We start from the raw sequence: 22,215 nt of genomic DNA on the forward strand, positions 1-22,215 counted from the left end.
CTTTCAACCATCCATTGAGTATGTGGGCTACACCATCTCTCGGCACGGTATCCAGCCACTAGGAAGTTTGGTCCAAGGTATCGTCAACCTTCCTCGGCCCGCTTCGCTGAAAGAGTTACAAGCTTTTTTAGGCAAGATAGCCTATTACCACCGGTTCATTCCCAGGGCTTCCACTATAGCCCACCCCCTGTACTGCCTTCTGCACAAGGGTGTTCCTTTTGATTGGTCGCCTGCATGTGAGCGAGCATTCACCTCGTTGAAGGGCCTCCTCACGTCAGCCCCTTGTTTGGCTACTTTTGATCCCCATAAGCCGTTGGTCCTGGCTACGGATGCTTCGCAGTATGGGGTGGGGGCAGTCCTGGCCCATCGCAATGCAGATGGTTCCGAGCAACCACTGGAGTTTGCGTCTAAAACGCTTAGTCCCATGCAGGCCCATTACTCCCAGGTGGAAAAAGAGGCTTTGGCCATTGTCTACGCTGTTACCAAGTTTCACCCTTTCTTGTATGGCACGAAGTTTCAGTTAATCACTGACCATAAGCCGTTAATATCGTTATTTGGCCCCGCCTCTCAGATTCCGGATAGGGCGGCCCACAGACTACAGCGCTGGGCCTTGTTCCTCTCTAAGTACCATTATGACATTCATTTTCGCCCTACAGGACAGCATGCCAACGCCGACGCTCTTTCCCGTCTTCCGGTGGGCCCGGATCCTACGTTCGATCGAGAGGAGATTATGTGTTCTCATTTGGATGTGGCGTCCCGCCAAGCGGTTGATGGCTTCCCGATCACTAGTTCTCGAGTCGCCAGGGAAACCGCAGCTGACCCGGTTCTCCGGCAAGTAGTTCGCCTCATTCAGCAGGGGTGGTCATCCCGCCCTGCGGGCCGGGCCTCGGACCCTCTTCGTAATTATTTTCTTCAACGGGACCGCCTCTCGGTCTTGGAAGGCGTTCTCCTTCTGGCTACCGATGATACAGCTCCTCGCGTGGTTGTTCCTGCAAGTTTACAAAGGGAGGTCCTCACATTATTACATGCGGGGCACTGGGGTGTTTCCCGTACTAAAACCTTGGCTCGCAGACATGTGTACTGGCCCGGTATTGACAGAGAAATTGAGCACTTGGTGGCCGCCTGTTCCCAGTGTGCGAGCCAACAAGCATCTCCCAGGGCAGCATTCTCTTCATGGCTGCCGGCAACCCAAGCATGGGAATGTGTTCACATCGATTTTGCGGGCCCGTTTCTCAACGGTTTTTGGCTCATTGTCATTGATGCTTATTCCCGATTCCCATATGTGGTTCGCTGCTCCTCAACCACTTCAGAAGTTGCAATCCAGGCACTAGCAAAAATCTTTTCTGTGGAAGGTCTGCCAATCACCCTGGTCTCGGACAATGGACCGCAGTTTATTTCGCAGACCTTCCAGGATTTTTGTAGGCACTTCGGTATTCGGCATGTTTGCTCTCCCCCCTTCCATCCACAATCGAATGGGGAAGCCGAGCGCATGGTGCGCACATTTAAGACGCAGATGAAAAAGTATGTGCACGAATTTCCTGCGGAGGAAGCATTGACGTTTTTCTTGACGGCATACCGGACCACACCAATGGGAGAACGCAGCCCCGCAGAGCTCCTCCATGGGCGTCAACATAGGACTCTGCTGCACCTCCTCCGGCCTGGTCCTCACCAGTCTTCACAAAACGGATTAGCTGGCTTTCCACTGGGTATGTCGGTCTGGGCCCGTGGGTTTGGTCGCAATCCACGTTGGATACCAGCGGTGGTCCTGCGCCGAAATGGCCGCCGGCTCTATACCTTGCAGGCGGGGGACCGAGTGGTACGTCGTCACCAAAATCAGCTACGTCCACGTTCAGGCACCCACCCTCCGCCCTCTCGGACACCGGCTTCCCCATTGCCGGCACCTGTGCTGGTTTCACAGGGGACGTTGCCTCCTCTCCCCGCTGTGCCTCTGCCGCACTGCGATGGTTCTCAGCCTTGGCAGCCTCCAGTAGCTCCAGCACCGGCATCGCCATCGTTCGAGATGCCCCAGCGAGAGCCGGCCCCCCTAGCAGGCCCGGTTTCTCAGGAGGTTGGTTCACCTGTGGTCGTCCATTCCCCTACGTCCCCGCCACTGGGTCTTGCCCCTCCCAGGGTGGAACAGGATCCGGAGTTCGACAGCTTGTCGCCCGTTCTGTCCCGGGCTCCGGTTGTGGGACGACGGGGGCCTCTTCGTGTGGGTCACTTCCAGCCGTATTCGAAGGCTCCGGCTCGAGGGTTGGCAGATCCCCTCGACTCCGGCCATCCAATGGATGTGGAGGTCATCGCTCCTGCCCGACACTCCACCTTCCGACGCAGTGGATCACAGTGGCTTCACCCCCCGAAGGAGGAGGAGTGTAGTAGCCACCAGAAAGATCGCGGGAGGCGCACATTGGCACGGCGCGTCATGGACGGTAGTTGCCGCAAGTAGAGTCCCATCCACCAGAGGGCACGCGAGAATTCGGACACGACCTCTGCCGGCATGACAACAACAACAACAACAACAACAACTCCGGCAGCACGGGCTAAGTGAAGTGCGACGTAAACGTGAACAGTGTTACTACATGGACCATGCACGAGACCTTACAAAGCTACTAACTGTGCAAAGATACTGCATATAGCTTTTGTTCAGCACCAACCGTTGGCTTCCCCAGTGTGTTGCTGAGCATGGGGATTATGGATTAACAGGGATCGATACCTTTCTAGTTAAATATTGAGTGTAATTTTCGATCGAAGTACCCAACAATGTTAACTGATTCTTAGTGCAATATCTATTGTATTTGGATTTTTTATTTGGTCCAGTAAATCTTACATGTACAGCACATTAGATAACAGACAGGTCAATGCAAGTACGTTGAATCTTCGTGTATACATGTTTTCTACGCATTAATGAATACAAAAAAATTCAGCTCTTATAATTTAAACCACTTTAACTAGAAGATTACAACTGAAAATATGAATAAACTAACATTAAAGATTACAGTCTTTACATGCTACAACTAGGTAGTCATATTTACATAATATTTTTGTAAGTAATAAAGAATGTGGCTTATTCAATTAACAGCAGCTTTCTTAGGCTCTCAAAGATTTTGGAGGAACTCTTCTAGACTATAAACACAATGTATTTACAGATATTCTTTTAATATTGCTTTAATTTTTTTTTAATCATTATTACGTTATTTTCTTATGGCAACTTATTGCAAACAATTTTACTGAGGTGTACTGTTCCTTTCTGGCAAAAAATGGTTTTTATTTGGAGCATGTGAAATTCAGTTTTCTGTCTTGTGTTTTGATGATGAAGATTTTCATTTTTGAGGAAGGCACTAGGATTTATTATTGCTTATTTCTTAATAAACAGTGCACTTTCAAAGAGGTAAATACATCAAAGAGGAAAAACCCTCATTTTTTAAACATTGGACTGCAGGGTGGTTCCTTTTTATTCCAACCATGATTCTCTCTATTCTTTTTTGCATCCTGAAGAGTTTTAGGCAGGATGGTGAGTTACACCAAAGTGATCCCATACAAAATGTATATTAGCATAGTAAACAATCATTAGACAACCCTTATGACGTAAGTTTTCCAGCACTTCATTAAATAGCACACGTTACTTCTTGTTTTTGTGTTGTTGTCTTCAGTCTGAAGACTGGTTTGACGCAGCTCTCCATGCTGTCTCTTCGTCTCCCCTCACTTCCCTACAGTTCGAAATTGGTGAACTCTTGAGGTCCCAGAATGTGTCTTACAAATGTCCCCTTATTTTAATCAGGTTGTGCCACAAATCTGTCTCCCCAATTCTACTTGGTACCTTCTCATTAGTTATGTGACCTACCCATATAGCCTTCAGCAGTCTTCTGCAGCACCACATTTCAAAAGCTTCTCTTCTCATCTAAACTGTTTATTGTCCATGTTTCATTTCCATACGTGGTGAAACTCCCAATAAATATTTTCAGAAAAGCCTTCTTAACACTTAATTCTAAATTCAATGTTAACAAGTTTCTCTTTTTCCAGAAAAGCTTTTCCTGTCATTGCTGGTCTACATTTTATATCCTCTGTACTTTGACCATCCTCAGTTATTTTGCTGCCCAAATATCAAAACCCATCTACTACTTTAAGTGTCTTGTTTTCTAATCTAATTCCCTCAGCATCACCTGATTTAATTAGACTACATTCCATTGTCTTTGTTTTGTTTTTGTTGATGTTCAATATGTATCCTCCTTTCAAAACACTTTCCATTCTTTTCAAACAATGGAAAATCCAGGATGGAATGTAACAATACCAGAGAAGGAAAGTTGCTACTCACCATACATCGGAGATGCTGAGTCATGATAGGCGAAACAAAAAGATTCGCACAATTATAGCTTTTGGCCATTAAGACCTTTGTCAGCAGCACACACACACACACACACACACACACACACACACACACACACCTGCAGTCTCAGAGAGCTGAAATTACACTGTGAGCCGCAGCACCAGTGCATGATGGAAGTGACGATTGGGTGGGGGTAAGGAGGAGGCTGGGGTGGGGAGGCAGAGGGATAGTATGGTGGGAGAGGGATAGTATGGTGGGAGAGGGATAGTATGGTGGGAGAGGGATAGTATGGTGGGAGTGGCGGACAGTGAAGTGTTGCAGTTTAGACGGAGGGCAGGAGAGAAGGTGCAGAGGGGGGATGGGGTAAGTAGCAGAAAGGAGAGAAATATAAAGAAATTAAAAGACTGGGTGTGGCAGTGAAATGACGGCTGTGTAGTGCTGGAATGGGAACAGGTAGGGGGCTGGATGGGTGAAGACCATGACTACGAAGATTTAGGCTAGGAAGGTTATGGGGACGCAGAATATATTGCAGGGAAAGTTCCCACCTGCGCAATTCAGAAAAGCTGGTGTTGGTGGGAAGGATCCATATGGTACAGGCTGTGAAGTGGTCACTGAGATGAGGGATATCATGTTTGGCAGCGTGTTCAGCAACAGGGTCATCCACTAGTTTGTTAACCTATTCATTGGCTATTTATAGGAATCCTTCCTAAAAACCCAGAACCCTAAACCGCTCACCTGGTTCAGATTCTTTGATGACATCTTTGCTATCTGGATTGAAGGTGAGGACACCTTATTCACATTCCTCCAGAATCTCAACAACTTCTCCCCATTTGCTTCACCTGGTCCTACTCAACCCAACAAGCCACCTTCCTAGATGTTCACCTTCACCTCAGAGATAGCTACATTAGTAGCTCCGTCCATATCAAACCTACTAACCACCAGCAATACCTCCACTTCGACAACTGCCACCCATTCCATACCATGAAGTCCCTTCCGTACAGCCTAGCCACCTGTGGTTGTCGCATCTGCAGTGACGAGCAGTCCCTCTCAAAATATACCGAGAGTCTCACTGAAGCCTTCACTGACTGTAATCATCCTCCCATCCTCGTACAAAAACAAATCTCCCATGCCTTATCTTTCCAGACTCCCACCACCTCCCAGAGTCCCACAGTCTGGCCACAGAGGAGCATTCCCCTCGTAACTCAGTACCATCCGGGACTGGAGCAACTCAATTACATTCTCTGCCAGGGTTTCAATTACCTCTCATCGTGCTCTGAAATGAGAAACTCCTACTGTTGTAGTCTGCTGTCCACCAAACCTACACAATATACTCATCCATCCTTACACAACCCCTGCTCCCAATCCCTTACCTCATGGCTCATACCCCAGTAATAGATCTCGATGCAAGACCTGTCCCATACATCCTCCTACCACCACCTACTCCAGTCCGGTCACTAACATCACCTATCCCATCAAAGGCAGGGCTACCTGTGAAACCAGTCATGTGATTTACAAGCTAAGCTGCAACCACTGTGCTGCATTCTATGTAGGTATGACAACCAACAAACTGTCTGTCCGCATGAATGGCCACCAACAAACTGTGGTCAAAAAACAAGTGGACCACCCTGTTGCTGAACATGCTGCCAAACATGATATCCCTCATCTCATTGACTGCTTCACAGCCTGTGGCATATGGATCCTTCCCACCAACACCAGTTTTTCTGAATTGTGCAGATGGGAACTTTCCCTGCAACACATCCTACATTCCCGTAACCCTCCTGGCCTCAACCTTCGTTAGTCACTGTCCTCACCCATCCAGCCCCCTACCTGTTCCCATTCCAGCACTACACAGCCGTCATTTCACTGCCACACCCAGTCTTTTAATTTCTGTTTATTTCTCTCCTTTCTGCTACTTACCCCCCTCCCCCTCCGCATCTTCTTTCCTGCCCTCTGTCTAAACTGCAACACTTCACTGTCCACCACTCCTACCATACTATCCCTCCCCCTCCCTGCCCCAGCCTCCTCCTTACCCCCACCCAGTCGCCACTCCCATCATGCACTGGTGCTGCGGCTCACAGTGTAATTTCAGCTCTCTGAGACTGCAGACGTATGTGCAAGTTGTGTGTGTGTGTGTGTGTGTGTGTGTGTGTGTGTGTGTGTGTGTGTGTCTACTGCTGACAAAGGCCTTAATGGCCGAAAGCTATAATTGTGTGAATCTTTTTGTTGTGCCTATTGCGACTCAGCATCTCCGCTATATGGTGAGTAGCAACTTTCCTTCTCTGGTATTGTTCCATTCTTTTCAACCGCTCTTCCAAGTTCTCTACTGTGTCTGACAGAATTACAATGTCATCAGCAAACCTCTAAGTCTTTATGATGATAAAATCTTCTCGAGTTGACAGCTGAGTCAATGCATTGTTTTCCGGCAACATTCCAGCAGGTTTCTTACTTGCCATCTCCAGGCGAAGTGTCGGGTTCATGACTCATCTGGATCTTTACAGCTGCTGGACCACAGGCTCCTCGGTATGCAGAGAAGCCCATGGTCCAGTGGCTACACTGCTTGCTCAATGTACACATTGAATAGCATTGGGGAAATGATACAGCCCTGTCTCACTCTGTTCTCAACCACTGCTTCCCTTTCAAGCTTCTTGACTCTCATAACTGCCATCTGGTTTGTGTACAAATTGTAAACAGCCTTTTGTACCCTGTGTTTTACCCCTGCTACCTTCAGAGTTTCAAAGGAAGTATTCCAGTCACCATTATCAAAAGCTTTCTGTAAGTCTACAAATGCTATAAACGTAGGTTTGCATTTCCTTAGCCTATCTTTTAAGGTAAGTTGTAGGGTCAGTATTGCCTTGCATGTGCCCACATTTCTCTGGAACCCAAACTTATCTTCCGCAAGGTCAGCTTCTACAGTTTTTCCACTCCTGTGTAAAGAATTTGTGTTAGTATTTTCACATGGTACTTAGTCTCTTAAATATGCTATCAATGTGAATATTCCATCTAAGGTTATCTTGGAGCCAGATCCCCAGAAATTTTGTATTAGCTACACTTGCAATTGTGTGTCTGATATCTGAATTTTATACCCTCTTCACTGTTTCTCTTAACATTATGAAAATTTAATGCTACTGTGTTACTTCTATGCGTTATTAGTTTGCTTTGGCTGAAGCAGTTTACAACCCTAGTTATGTCTCAGAGTTACCTGTAACAATTCTGCTTTATTATACATCAAAAATAGGAAAGGGCCCAGTATTGACCTTGTAGAACACCCCACTTCACTTCTCTGTAATCAGTATAGTGTCTGGCTGCTTTATTATCTTCTTGAAACCGTATTGCTATTCCTTGCTTGGGACCAGTAAGATATGATCAAAGCCAGTTGTTAAGTGTACCTCTAATACCAATACTAAAAAGTTTCTGCAGCTATAGCATACGATGTGGAAGGCTTTGACAGATCACGGCATATGGCAGTTACTTTTTCTCCGCTATCACGTTTTTGGATCACTTCACTCAGAAATTCAAATATTGCCATTTCTGTTGACCAGCCTTAGCGGAAATCACGTTGGGCTGTGACTAACAGTTCTTCAGTAACATAATGCGTGGCTGAAATTTCATAAAGTCTCCTCTTTTAAGTGCAGTGTCTTAACACCTGTTGTCAGCCAAGAAACATTTCTTCTAATAGTTTTGAACTTTTTTGTTTTTAGCTGGGAAAGAAATATTGAAATTATGTGAGAATATTTCCATGAAATGTCAAGTTTTCTACATGTGCCCCCACAGTTGTATATGTCATTCCATGTTTCTTTTTTCATTAACTGCCTCATGTGTTCCAAGTTTTTCTTGCTAAAATTTCCACCTTTTCTTGTTGCTGGTGGCTCAGTATTGCCAGTGGTTTATATTGGGAATTCAATAAATTGTGCATAATAATCACCGAAATCGATATTCATATTTCCTGTTTTGCACAAATATTTATCTGTATTTATTAGTACCTGATCTGCAGTACTTCTGGATGATTTGGTGACCCTGGCAGGGGATTTAACGGTTGTGTGTATGTTGTAAGTTTTTGATAAGGCCTCAAGATTTAATCTGTATTTTGAGTTCATGTTGGAATTTATGTTGAAGTGACCGCACATGATATGAAAAGGATAGATTGCTATTCACAATATAGTAGAGATGCTAAGTCACAGATAGGCACAACAAAAAGATTATAAATAAGCTTCCGGCCAAAAGGAATTCATCTGAACTACACAACGTGCACACACAATCACGCAAATGTAGCTCACATGCACACGACCACAGTCTCTGGCTGCCAAGGCCAAGCAGCAGCACAAGAAGGTAGAAGCAATCTGGGTGGTGGGGGTAAGGAGGTGGCTATAGTGGGGATGAGGAGTGTTTTGACTACCTCATGATGCTCTGAAATGAGGAATATCCTCCCTATTATTTCCCCCACCCCTCTCTACAATGGTATTCTGCAGCCCTCCACCTATGCAGTATCTTTGTCCATCCTTACTGCACCCCCGCTCCCAACTGCTTGCCTCATGTCTCATATCCCTGTAATAGACCTAGGTCCAAGACCTGTTCTATACACCTTCCCACCACCACCACCACCAACACTAGTCCCATCACAAGCACCACCCATATCATCAAAGACAGGGCTACCTGTGAAACCAGTCAAGTGACCTACAAGCTAAGCTGCAACCACTGTGGTGCATTCTACATGGGCATGACAACCAACAAGATATCTGTCTGCATGAATGGCCACTGATAGAACTGTGGCCAAGAAACAGCTGGTCCATCCAGCTGCTGCTCAACAAGACGTTCCTCATTTTGATGACTGCTTACAGCCTGTGCTGTCTGCATCCCCCCTACCAATACCAGACTTCTGAACAGCACAGGTAGGAACTCTCCCTGCAATATATCCAACGTTCCCGTAACCCTCCTGGTCTCAATCTTCATTACTCATTGTCCTTTACCCACTTATCCTCTTCCCTGATCCCATTCCAGCACTACACATAGCACTATTTCACCAACGCACTCACAGTCTTTTTACTTTTCTCTCTTCTCTTTTTCCGCTGCCCCTCCTTCCCCCCACCCTCCGTCTAACCTCCCAACTGCACTTAGCTGTCCTATCCTCTTTCCATCTCATCCCTGTATGTCCCCACAAACAGCACTTTACCGTCCCCCACCCATACCCTGCTATGCCTCTCCCTCCCCACCCCAGACTCTCCTTATCCCCACCATCCAGACTGCTCCTCCCATCACGCACCACTTACCGCAGTGTGGCCTTGGCAGCCATGTACTGTCGTGTGTGTGCGTGTGAGTGTGTGTGTTTTTTGTCTAATTCCTATGAAGGCATTTTTGACCGAACACTTACTCATTTGACAGTCTTTTTGCTGAGCCAATCTGCGACTCAGCATCTCCACTGTATGACGAGTAGCAATCTATTCTTTTCTATAACAATATTGATAAAATTATTTAATTGGATAAATAAAAAATCTGCTCACTAAGCAGCAGCAGAACACACATATAAAAAACTGTTGTGACTGGCAAGCTTTCGGAGCTAGTGGCTTCTTCTTCAGGCAGAAGGATTGAAGGAGAAGGAAGAAGGGTGAAGGAAAAGGACTGGAGAGGTCTAGGAAAAGGGTAGATTTTGGGAAAGTCACCCAGAACCATGGGTCAGGGGAGACTTGGCGTATGGGATGAGAAGGATAGACTGATTGTTGGGGACTGCATCGGACGAGATTTGAAAACCTGAGAGCTTAAAGATGGAAGACAGGGTAATGTGCAAGACAGAGATTACTACTGAAACATGCACTTAGCTTCTCACTCTTATTAACTCGTGCACATTGCTTTACTACTTACTTTTATACGTTATGTGCCTTCACAATATTTATAAGGAAAGTAGTTATGTTTCCATCCAGGCTTCTACATGTACAAATAACAATTCTATTTAAATAAGTCAGTTCTGTAGCAGAAATTTCGAAGTCATGCTCTTTCCCTGCTGATCAATGATCTTTAACAAACAGTGTTTGATGTCTTCTCCAACATATATGCAAGTTCCTCCAAGCATAAAGGTTTTTTTTACAAAAATTTTTAACAAGTGAAATCTTTAACACATGAACAGTTTACCTAACAACCAGTCACAGAACCTGACAAACACACACACACACACACACACACACACACACACACACAAAGAGAGAGGTGCAGGGGTGTGTAGCAACTTATGCAGCTTGTTGGTGTCACCACATTTTGGAGGAACTAAGTGCAGCTCAGCCAAGGAAACAGTATACATGCATATTATCAGATTTTTCAGAAGACGTGTGAATACGATTGGAACTAGCTGGAAACTGTGCCCCTCCATTAATGGTGTACTTCCAGGTGCTCAGTCGAGAGTGTATTTCTGTTTTCACAATCTAGTTGGAGTCCAGGCAGCAAGTACACACAACTCGTAGCTGCTGAAGATGATGACTGGGTTGGTTGTCAAAATAATGTGTGAAAATGGAAATAAAGATTCAGCTGAACACAAGGAAGTAAACCATTAATCAGTCAGGCAAAGAAAACCTGAGGGTCCACACTGTATCCCTTACCTTCACCAGACACCACTTCCCCTCTACTTACTACTCCAATTGCTAAATACCTACCGACTGTTAGATGATGAAAGGCTGACACACAACACGTTGTATCAGTACTGATCAAATTAAAACTATCTGAATTAATGTGAGAACATGGGAGGCTTTCTTTATTGCACTGTTGCATTTTAACTGTTTAATTACTCACCACTGTTGTTTTGTAATTTTAATTCTTTCATAAGCTCTGTCCGTCCCCCATAGCTGTATTCCTTTCCATGAAATGTTTCAGGGTCAAATACAGACAAAGTGAAATCCAAATTAAAAAACTCTAAAAACTCCCGTACCAAGCAAGTTATAAAAGCACCTTCAAAGGTCTTCAAAAATGCTCTCAGTGGTTGATTTGTGAATGGAAGCTTTGTCTGAAATAAACAATGAAAAGAGTAAATGTTAAGAAAGTTCTATTACAATACATATATTTCACAAATAACAATGGCTTACCTGAAATGCTTCTTGGTCTTCGATTGCCAAGATAACACTTGCTCTTAGCTGAGCCTGTAACAACAACAACAACAACAACAACAACAATAATAATAATAATAATAATAATAATAATAATAATAATAATAATAATAATAGTAATAATCATACATCTGCAGAAAAAGTTTCTGCCATCTCTCTCTGCATACTAAGATACAATGCATTCAGAGAAAGCACTATTACATGCAAGGTAGACAAAGAAATTACCCACCACAGTTCACTGAGGCGACAAAAGTCATGGGACCTCCTAATATCGTATTGGACCTCCTTTTGCCTGGCATAGTGTTGCAGCTCGATGTGGCGTGGACCCTAAAAATTGAAAGTCCCCTGCAAAAATATTGAGCCATGCTGCCTCTATAGCTGTCCATAATTGCAAAGGTGTAGCTGGAGCAGGTTGTGGTGCATGAACTGACCTCTAGATTATGTCCCATAAATGTTTGACAGGGTTCATGTCGAGCAATCAGGGTGACCGAACCATTCACTCAAATTCTTCAGTATGTTCTTCAAACCAGTCACAAACAATTGTGGACCAGTGACACAGAGCACTGTCATCCATCGCTGTTTGGGAACATGAACTCCATGAATGGCTGCAAACGGTTTCTACTTAGCAGTATATAACCTGGACCCAGTCCCTTCCACATAAACAAAGTACACACTACTGTCGAGACACCACCGGCCTACTCAGTACAGTGACTTGTTGACAACTTGGGTCCATGGTTTCATGACGTCTGCATGACACTACCATCCTACCATCAGTTCTCACCAACTGAACTCTGCACTCATTTGACCATACCATGGTCTTCCAGTCGTCTACGATACAACCAATATGGCACAAGCCCAAGAAAGGGGTTCCATATGATTTCGTACTGTTAGCAAAGGCACTTGACTTCCGCAAGGCATTTGATACAGTTCCCCACAGTAGTTTAATGAACAAAGTAAGAGCATATGGACTATCAGACCAATTATGTGATTGGATTGAAGAGTTCCTAGATAACAGAATGCAGCATTTCATTCTCAATGGAGGGAAGTCTTCTGAAGTAAGAGTGATTTCAGGTGTGCCGCAGGGGAGTGTCGTAGGACCGTTGCTATTCACAATATATATAAATGACCTTGTGGGTAACATCGGAAGTTCACTGAGGCTTTTTGCTTATGATGCCGTAGTATATCGAGAGGTTGTAACAATGGAAAATTGTACTGAAATGAAGGAGGATCTGCGACGAATTGACGCATGGTACACGGAATGGCAATTGAATCCAAATGTAGACAAGTGTAATGTGCTGTGAATACACAGAAAGAAGGATCCTTTATCATTTAGCTACAGTGCAGCAGATCAGCAACTGGAAGCAGTCAATTCCATAAATTATCTGGGAGTAGGCATTAGGATTGATTTAAAATGGAATGACCATATAAAATTAATCGTTGGTAAAGCAGATGCCAGACTGAGATTCATTGTAAGAATCCTAAGGAAATGCAATCCGAAAACAAAGGAAGTAGGTTACAGTACACTTGTTCGCCCACTGCTTGAATACTGCTCACTGGTGTGGGATCCGTACCAGATAGGGTTGATAGAAGAGAGAGAGAGAGAGAGAGAGAGAGAGAGAGAGAAGATCCAATGGAGAGCAGCGTGCTTCGTTACAGGATCATTTAGTAATCGCGAAAGCATTACAGAGATGATAGATAAACTCCAGTGGAAGACTCTGCAAGAGAGGCGCTCAGTAGCTCGGTATGGGCTTTTGTTGAAGTGTCGAGAACTTACGTTCACAGAGAGGTCAAGCAGTATAATGCTCCCACCTGCATATATCTCGCGAAGAGACAATGAGGATAAAATCAGAGAGATTAGAGCCCACACAGAGGCATACCGACAATATTTCTTTCCACAAACAATACGAGACAGGATGTCTCACACCTGACAGTGTGTGGCGGAAGGTACTTTGAGTACCTCTACCGGTTCTCCCGTCTATTCCAGTCTCGTATTGTTCGTGGAAAGAAATATTGTCGGTATGCGTCTGTGTGAACTCTAATCTCTCTGATTTTATCCTCACGGTCTCTTCATGAGATATACGTAGGAAGGAGCAATATACTGCTTGACTCCTCGGTGAAGGTATGTTCTCTAAACTTCAACAAAAGCCCATACCAAGCTACTGAGTGTCTCTCTTGCAGAGTCTTCCACTGGAGTTTATCTATCATCTCCGTAACGCTTTCGCGATTACTAAATGATCCTGTAACGAAGCGCGCTGCTCTCCACTGGATCTTCTCTCTCTCTCTCTCCTATCAACCCTATCTGGTACGGATCCCACACCGGTGAGCAGTATTCAAGCAGTGAGCGAATAAGTGTACTGTAACCTACTTCCTTTGTTTTCGGACTGCATTTCCTTAGGATTCTTACAATGAATCTCAGTCTGGCATCTGCTTCACCAATGATTAATTTTATATGGTCATTCCATTTTAAATCACTCTTAATGCCTACTCCCAGATAATTTATGGAATTAACTGCTTCCAGTTGCTGATCTGCTACACTGTAGCTAAATGATAAAGGATCCTTCTTTCTATATATTCACAGCATGTTACACTTGTCTACATTGAGATTCAATTGCCATTCCCTGCACCATGCATCAATTCGTTGCAGATCCTGCTGCATTTCAGTACAATTTTTCATTGTTACAACCTCTCGATATACAACAGCATCATCCACAAAAAGCCTCAGTGAACTTCCGATGTTATCCACAAGGTCATTTATATATATTGTGAATCGCAACAGTCCTACGACACTCCCCTGCGGCACAACTGAAATCACTCTTACTTCGGAAGACTCCTCTCCATTGAGAATGACATGCTGCATTCTGTTATCTAGGAACTCGTCAGTCCAATCACACAATTGGTCTCAGAAAACATCATTCTTGTGCAATGCAGCTAGTTCTTTATTCGCACGAAGTAATGGCCGCTATCGGCAGGGGATCTCAAGTTGATTCCGTATTTCTAGATTTCGGGAAAGTTTTTGACACCGTTCCTCACAAGCGACTTCTAATCAAGCTGTGGGCCTATGGGGTATCGTCTCAGTTGTGCGACTGGATTCGTGATTTCCTGTCAGGAAGGTCCCAATTCGTAGTAATAGACGGCAAATCATCGAGTAAAATTGAAGTGATATCAGGTGTTCCCCAGGGAAGCGTCCTGGGACCTCTGCTGTTCCTGATCTATATAAATGACCTGGGTGACAATCTGAGCAGTTCTCTTAGGTTGTTCACAGATGATGCTGTAATTTACCGTCTAGTAAGGTCATCCGAAGACCAGTACCAGTTGCAAAGCAATTTAGAAAAGATTGCTGTATGGTGTGGCAGGTGGCAGTTGACACTAAATAATGAAAAGTGTGAGGTGATCCACGAGTTCCAAAAGAAATCCATTGGAATTCGATTACTCGATAAATAGTACAATTCTCAAGGCTGTCAATTCAACTAAATACCTGGGTGTTAAAATTACGAACAACTTCAGTTGGAAAGACCACATAGATAATATTGTGGGGAAGGCGAGCCAAAGGTTGTGTTTCATTGGCAGTACACTTAGAAGATGCAACAAGTCCACTAAAGAGACAGCTTACACAACACTCGTTCATCCTCTGTTAGAATATTGCTGCGCGGTGTGGGATCCTTACCAGGTGGGATTGACGGAGGACATTGAAAGGGTGTAGAGAAGGGCAGCTCGTTTTGTATTATCACGTAATAGCGGAGAGAGTGTGGCAGATATGATACGCGAGTCGGGATGGAAGTCATTAAAGCAAAGACGTTTTTCGTCGCGGCAAGATCTATTTAGGAATTTTCAGTCACCAACTTCCTCTTCCCAATGCAAAAATATTTTGTTGAGCCCAACCTCCATAGGTAGGAATGATCATCAAAATAAAATAAGAGAAATCAGAGCTGGAACAGAAAGGTTTAGGAGTTCGTTTTTCCCGCGCGCTGTTAGGGAGTGGAATGGTAGAGGGATAGTATGATTGTGGTTCGATGAACCCTCTGCCAAGCACTTAAATGTGAACTGTGGAGTAATCATGTAGATGTAGATAGTCCATGGTCTCTTACTTTGTTCATTAAACGAGTGTGGGCAACTGTATCAAACACCTTGCAGAAGTCAAGAAACATGGCATCTACCTGGGAATGGCCCTCTGACTCTCGTGGACAAATAGCGCAAGCTGGGTTTCACACGATCGTCTTTTTCGAAACCCATGCTGATTCGATGGTACACCGCTGCAAGAAGTGCAAGAAGATGGTTAACTCCCTTTGCGTAAAATCAAGTTGTATCCCATCACGTCCAGCGTCCTCTCCTCTTTTGAGCAATTTTAATTGCTTTTCGATCCCTCTGTCATCTATTTTGATATCTACCATTTTGTCATCTGTGCGACAATCTAGAGAAGGAACTACAGTGCAATCTTCCTCTGTGAAACAGCTTTGGAAAAAGACATTTAGTATTTCGGCCTTTAGTCTTTCATCCTCTGTTTCAGTACCATTTTGGTCACAGAGTGTCTGGACATTTTGTTTTGACCCACCTACCGCTTTGACGTAAGACCAAAATTTCTTAGGATTTTCTGCCAAGTCAGTACATAGAACTTTACTTTTGAATTCATTGAACGCCTCTCGCATAGCCCTACTCGCACTACATTTCGCTTCATGTAATTTTTGTTTGTCTGCAAGGCTTTGGCTACATTTATGTTTGCTGTGAAGTTCCCTCTGCTTCTGTGCCAGTTTTCTAACTTGGTTGTTGTACCACAGTGGCTCTTTAGCATCTATTACGATCCTGCCTGCCACATACTCATCTAACGCATACTGTACGATGGTTCTGAACTTTGTCCACTGATCCTCAACACTTTTGTGTTGAGCCATCAAGTACTCTGAAATCTACTTTTGGTCACTTTTGCTAAACAGAAAAATCTTCCTGCCTATTTTAATATTTCTATTTACAGTTGAAATCACCAATGCTGTAACAGCTTTATGAGCACTGATTTCCTGTTCTGCATTAACTGTTTCAAATAGTTGGGGTCTGCTTGTCACCAGAAGGTCTAATATGTTATCGCCATGAGTCGGTTCTCTGTTTAACTGCTCAACATAGTTGTCAGATAATGCACTTAAAAAACTTTCACTGGGTTCTTGTCCCCGCTTCCCGTTATAAATGTTTGAGTCTCCCAGTCTATATCTGGTAAATTAAAATCACCACCCAAAACTATAACATGGTTGGAAAATATACTCGAAATATTTTCCAAATTTTCCTTCAGGTGCTCTGCCACAACAGCCGCTGAGCCTATAGAGACATCCAATTACCATGTCTGAGCCTTTCTCATTTCGGATCTCCTTCAATATTATTGCAGTTTTTATCACTACAAACATGCCTCCCCCTTCACTGTCCAGCTTGTCGCTGCACTACATTCCAATCTGAGTTTAGAATTTCATTACTGTTTACATCTGGTTTCAGCCAACTTTCCATCCCTAGTATTATGTGGACATTGTGACTGTTTATTAATGAGAGCATTTCTGGGACCTTTCTATAGATGCTCCTGCAGTTTACTATTACCAAATTAATATTGTCATTCCCTGTTGCATTTTGCCTACTGCTACCTTGTCGCGTCTCAGGAGACGTCTTGTCAGGCCTAGGTACTCAAACTGTGTGCCATAGGCTGCCTGGTGCGCAACATCACTCCCGATGTCCATGGCGAGGTCCATCTTTGCAACATGACACCTTGCAGTGATGTACAGATGGGCCCAACAACATGCCAAATGGACCACTCAGGATTGGCATCACATTCTTTTCACTGATGAGTGTTGCATATGCCCTCAACCAGACAATCATCGGAGACACGTTTGGAGGCAAACTGGTCAGGTTGAACACCTTAGACACACTGTCCAGCAAGTGAAGCACGGTGGAGGTTCCCTGCTGTTTTAGGGTGGCCGATGTACGCCGCTGGCGGTCATGGAAGGTGCCGTAATGGCTATACAATATGTGAATGCCATCCTCCGACCGATTCTGCAATGATATTCGTACCCTCATCATGCACATCTTTTGAATGACTTCCTTTAGTATAACGACATTGCTTGACTAGAGCAGCCAGCATGTTCTCCAGACACAAACCCTATCAAACATGCCTGGGATAGATCGAAAAGGGCTGTTTGTGAATGATGTGACCCACCAACTACTCTGAGGGATCTACGCCGAATCTCCGTTGAGGAGTGGGACCATCTGGGCCAACATTGCCTTGAGGAACTTGTCGATAATATGCCACGATGAATACATGCGTGCATCAATGCAAGAGGATGTGTTACGGGGTATTACAGGTACCGGTGTGTAAATCAATCTGAACCACCACCTCTGAAGGTGCCGCTGTATGATGGTACAACTTGCAATGTGTGGTTTTCATGAACAATAAAAAGGGCGGAAATAATGTTTATGTTGATCTCTATTCCAATTTTCTACACAGGTTCTGGAAATCTCAGAACTGAGGTGATGCAAGACTTTTCTTGATGTGTGTATTTAATAACTACGCCTGACTTCTGGTAATATAGAAAATCAACAGTTATGTCCCAATCAATCATTTCTTAAATATTCAATTACTTTGACACAGAGCTGTTATCAGTCCAAATTTTTTTTTTTATTTTTTTTTATACTGAAACTCAAATACGAAATGATTAAAAAAAACGTGGGTTTTGACAGAGATAGGAGTTTCTTTTACATATTTAAGTATTTGTAAAACTATTCATATAGTCTTTTAAAGCACATTCTCTAGACTGCTAAGTGTTAGTAAGTGTCTCATGTTTTGTTAAAATACAAGTACAGAGTCACCAGCTACAATTTTAATTGAAATATTTTCATTGCTAATATTAACTTTATTTAAGGGTATCAAATGAGCATATTTAAATGACAATTATATTTTTTATGCAGACAACGTTTAAATTTGAAACATACATGCTCAAGCAGTGAAGATCCTTGGAGTTCTCAAGTGAATGTTTCATTAGCGTGTCTGTTTTGCACTCACTGTGAGCTATTAGATTCTGTTACCTTCATACCTTTTTCATTAAACTAATACATTCTTCCTAGTGTGCTTAATACAGGTACACCAACAGTGCATAATATGTTTTCCAAAGGCACAAAACAAGTCTTCCTTCTCCGGCCAAAAAAATGAAACTAATGGTCAAGGCATCTCCTCCATCACATGCATTCCTGACAAAGGCATCATATACAGATGCCAGAAAAAAGTTTTGTTGAGAACAGGTACATGTCCACTGCAGGGCGTTTTCACTGAATGAGAAAATCAAGGAAGTGTTTTCAAAACAAGTTACTTTTCTAATTTCTAATGACTCACAGGAAAGAGGCTTGTAATTGTGAAAATTCCTGGTACCAGCTAGTGTACCTGCTGTCAAAATTCTTCTAGAGTTTCTTCCATAGGAAATTTACATTGCTTTTCTCTAAGAAATAGAAAAATCATTTGTTGATATTAGCCTTGCAGTTTGATATTAACCTAGCAGAAGACTAGCTTTTCTCAATACATGTTGTACAGTTCCTCCCACCACATCACACCCAGATTTACTGTAGCTAGTAGCAAAAAAGGAATTGTGGGATTTCTGTGGGGTTGTAGCCCAAGGAAACACACTCATTTCTGTAAAACTTGGTTTATTTCACTACATACATCCACATTACAACAAGTTTTACAGCCAACTGAACAAGCAAGACAAGACAGCTTGGGACGTTAGGTTAACAGAGTCAAAGAACTTGCAATGGTGGAGATGTGTTGTTCATACTTGTCGACGCCACACAGCCGCCAACCCCCCTCCACCCCCGCAGTGTGCAGCACAGTTTGAGAGTAGCGAAAGAAGGATGTGTCTGGCGGTGAGGGAAATGGCAATGATATGATGGGAATGTCCATCTCCGGTGATTGTTGCGACAAGGACGACGCTGGGAGGTTGACATGGTATGGGCGGACAGCACACCTCGACCCAGTGTATTTAATGCCCGACGACATTATGCAGCCTTCCAGCACTCAGGACTTGGGCTCAAGCTATGTCCACTAAGAGCTGCTACCGCAGATCTCACCCGAATATGCGTCTGCACCACCAACAATGCCGTTCCTCCGGTTCTCGCCCTCTCTCTCTACCTCCTCCTCCCTACCCCCTTTAGTGGTTCTGCAAACCGACGTCCCACTCGAACATGTGGAGGACATCACCATCCTCATCAAAAACATCCACATCTTCATCCTGCTGCAAGAGAACTCGCCCCACCCGACTGGGGACACCGTTCATCAGTTGATCGCCCGCTCCCCCGAGGGGTCGATCACACATTTCTCCGAGCTACGGTAACCCCCATAGAGAGGGTTATAGTTCGAATGCTGCCAGCCGACAACACAGGGGACACAGTCCCTCCCCACACCGCTCCAACTTCATGTGCGTGCCGATGCCTCGTCTGCCCACACCACCTAGAAGTGTTCCACGTCGACATCCCAGCTTGGTCCCTGCCACAACAACCTCCAGAGATGGACATCCCCATCACATCACTGCTGTCTCCCTTACCACCTTCAAATATGAATGACATATCTCTGCCACTGCAAGTTCTTTGACTCTATTAACCTAATGGCCCATGCCATCTTGCTTGTTCAGTTGGCTGTACAACTTCTTGTAATGTGGACGTCTGTAATGAAATATATCGAGTCTTACATAAATGAGTGTATTTCCTTGGGCTACAACCCAACAAAATCCCTTAGAATGTTCAGCATCACTGGAAAAATCATTTGTGTGTTCACAAGTTCTTCCTAACTTTATATTGAACAGCACATCCATCAGGAAAATAATGCGATTTCCTGACTTGGGGTAGAGTTCAGCCAACTGCTTAACCATATCTTTCTGATCAGCTTTTACAAATCCTACAATGTGATACATACCATCACTTATAAAGCAATGGTTTGCTGTTATCAATTTATTTTCCTCATTTACTACATAAACACAAATGGGATGGATTGTACAGCTGCTTCTTGTCCAGTGGTAACACTGGATTTCATTCTGAAACACTGTAGTTTTCAGCAAAGTCTATTAACAGAGTTGCTTTTTCCGGGGTTAGATTTTCTTTCAAAATTTTCAAGGCCCTTGACAGACACTTAAGATATAAAGAAGAGTGATTTATTTGCCTGTAATTCTGTTACCAACAAATCGGTGTGTTCATCAACAGTTGCAGATTGCTTTACCAATTCAGTACGATGGTCTGTGTTAATCCACTGGCTGTACTCAATTTCACTATCATAATCTTTGTAAGATAATGTTTCTTTCAAAAATTCTAGCAATCTGTCATCACTGGGAAATCATTACAGTGACTAAGCATGCAGTCATAGTTTACCGAGTCACATACAAGAAATTTTATGAGTTCTTCATATGTTTCTTGAGTGTGTTCCACACCCAAAAGCAGTTTTACATTTTCATGGATACCACAGACACAAAATGAATGAGTGCCTGCAGCACCAGCTAAAATATATCACTTTGGTCTTGGTGAACAAAATTTTGAAAAACAAATGTAAATATTTGGTTTCTCCCATTTAAAACAATATTATAGTTCCCTTAGGTTGCAGAGGGTCTTTTTTTGCATACACTCATTCTTCTGAATGCTAACTTTGTCTTTTGCTCCTGGAAACATTCACGTATATTCACCATTTTGGTAAAAATCAGTGACAAACTTTACAACTTTGTCAATGATCATTTTACTTCTTTTTGGTTTAGGAATTGATAAAATACCCCTCTCTGTTATCCATTTCCTTGTCTGTCGAATTACATACTCACTAACATTGAATTCTGACATAATTTTTTCTGCTGACCAAGATGGAGGAGCTAAAATTAAAACTAGAATTTTTTCAGACCTTTTTACACCAGCCACTTTTATTGCATTATAATATCACGTCATCAAAATCTTTGGCTTTGTCAACAATTTTATCGTATGTGTTATCCTCCTTACTGTCAGAAATTTCAGTACTGCAATCCAACCCCTGGTACAGTTTTCCTATCTTCCTTTTGCCATAAGTGATCTTGCTGTGATTTGGTGACCAGAATGAAGTTTTAAGGGAGAGCGTCCCAAATCATCTGAAGTTTTATTTGCATCCTTGATACTTCGACGTTTTAGCACTCACTCATGAAATGTCACCTCGTGGTCACTGCAGCACTTTCATTTTCATCACTGATGCATCTTTTGTTCAGAAATCTTACAATACATTGTACTTGACATCCACTCTCCTAGCATTTAATGATGTAGACAAAGGCAAACTTACTGACCTCAAGGATTTTCTAAAATGTCTGCCTGTGTATTTTGAAAGGATCACAACAAGTTGTTTGATGCCTTACAAAAACCCTCAGATATAGTAACTGAGATGTTCACACAGTTCTTTCTCGAACATCTGGGAAGTTTATACTAGACCTTAACACTACCAAATCTTGCTGGTCTTCACTCAGCTCTAAAAATTTTTAAAGATTTTTTACTGGGATGATAGGTCATCAACTGACATGGTGTTTTAAGTATTTTTCTGACACTACATGAATTTGTATTTTCCATTGTAAATGACTGATGACTGCTTCAGTTAAAAAGGGTCAACGGAGGCGTCCGATCCCACCTGTCAGCTTTGACCTGTGATGTAAGGCTGTTGTGGTGTGTGACGTCATGACGGTGTGGAATTTAGTTTATGAGTGTGTTGTATTTATAGATGTCATTTTGTTGGGGTCGGTGGTGCCCCATGGTGGTGTGTTTGAGGTTTGGTTGTTTTGTGGCTTATTGGGTTCATTTTGGTGTTACTGC

The 22,215-nt window shown here is 43.4% G+C and overlaps 1 protein-coding gene across 2 annotated transcripts in view; it reads right to left on the reverse strand.

The window, feature by feature from the left end:
* Positions 1-22,215, reverse strand: part of LOC124780442 (centrosomal protein 43-like) — a 46,988-nt gene that overhangs the window by 20,740 nt on the left and 4,033 nt on the right. For both annotated transcript variants that reach the window (XM_047253781.1, XM_047253779.1), the window contains exons 2-3: positions 11,386-11,439; positions 11,096-11,306 (exon numbers count right to left, since the gene is read on the reverse strand). In XM_047253781.1, the coding sequence (XP_047109737.1) occupies positions 11,096-11,306; positions 11,386-11,439 (265 nt within the window). The remainder of the gene's footprint in view (positions 1-11,095; positions 11,307-11,385; positions 11,440-22,215) is intronic.

This window comes from Schistocerca piceifrons, chromosome 1 (genome assembly GCF_021461385.2).
Source record: "Schistocerca piceifrons isolate TAMUIC-IGC-003096 chromosome 1, iqSchPice1.1, whole genome shotgun sequence".
Taxonomy (NCBI): Eukaryota; Metazoa; Arthropoda; class Insecta; order Orthoptera; family Acrididae; genus Schistocerca; species Schistocerca piceifrons.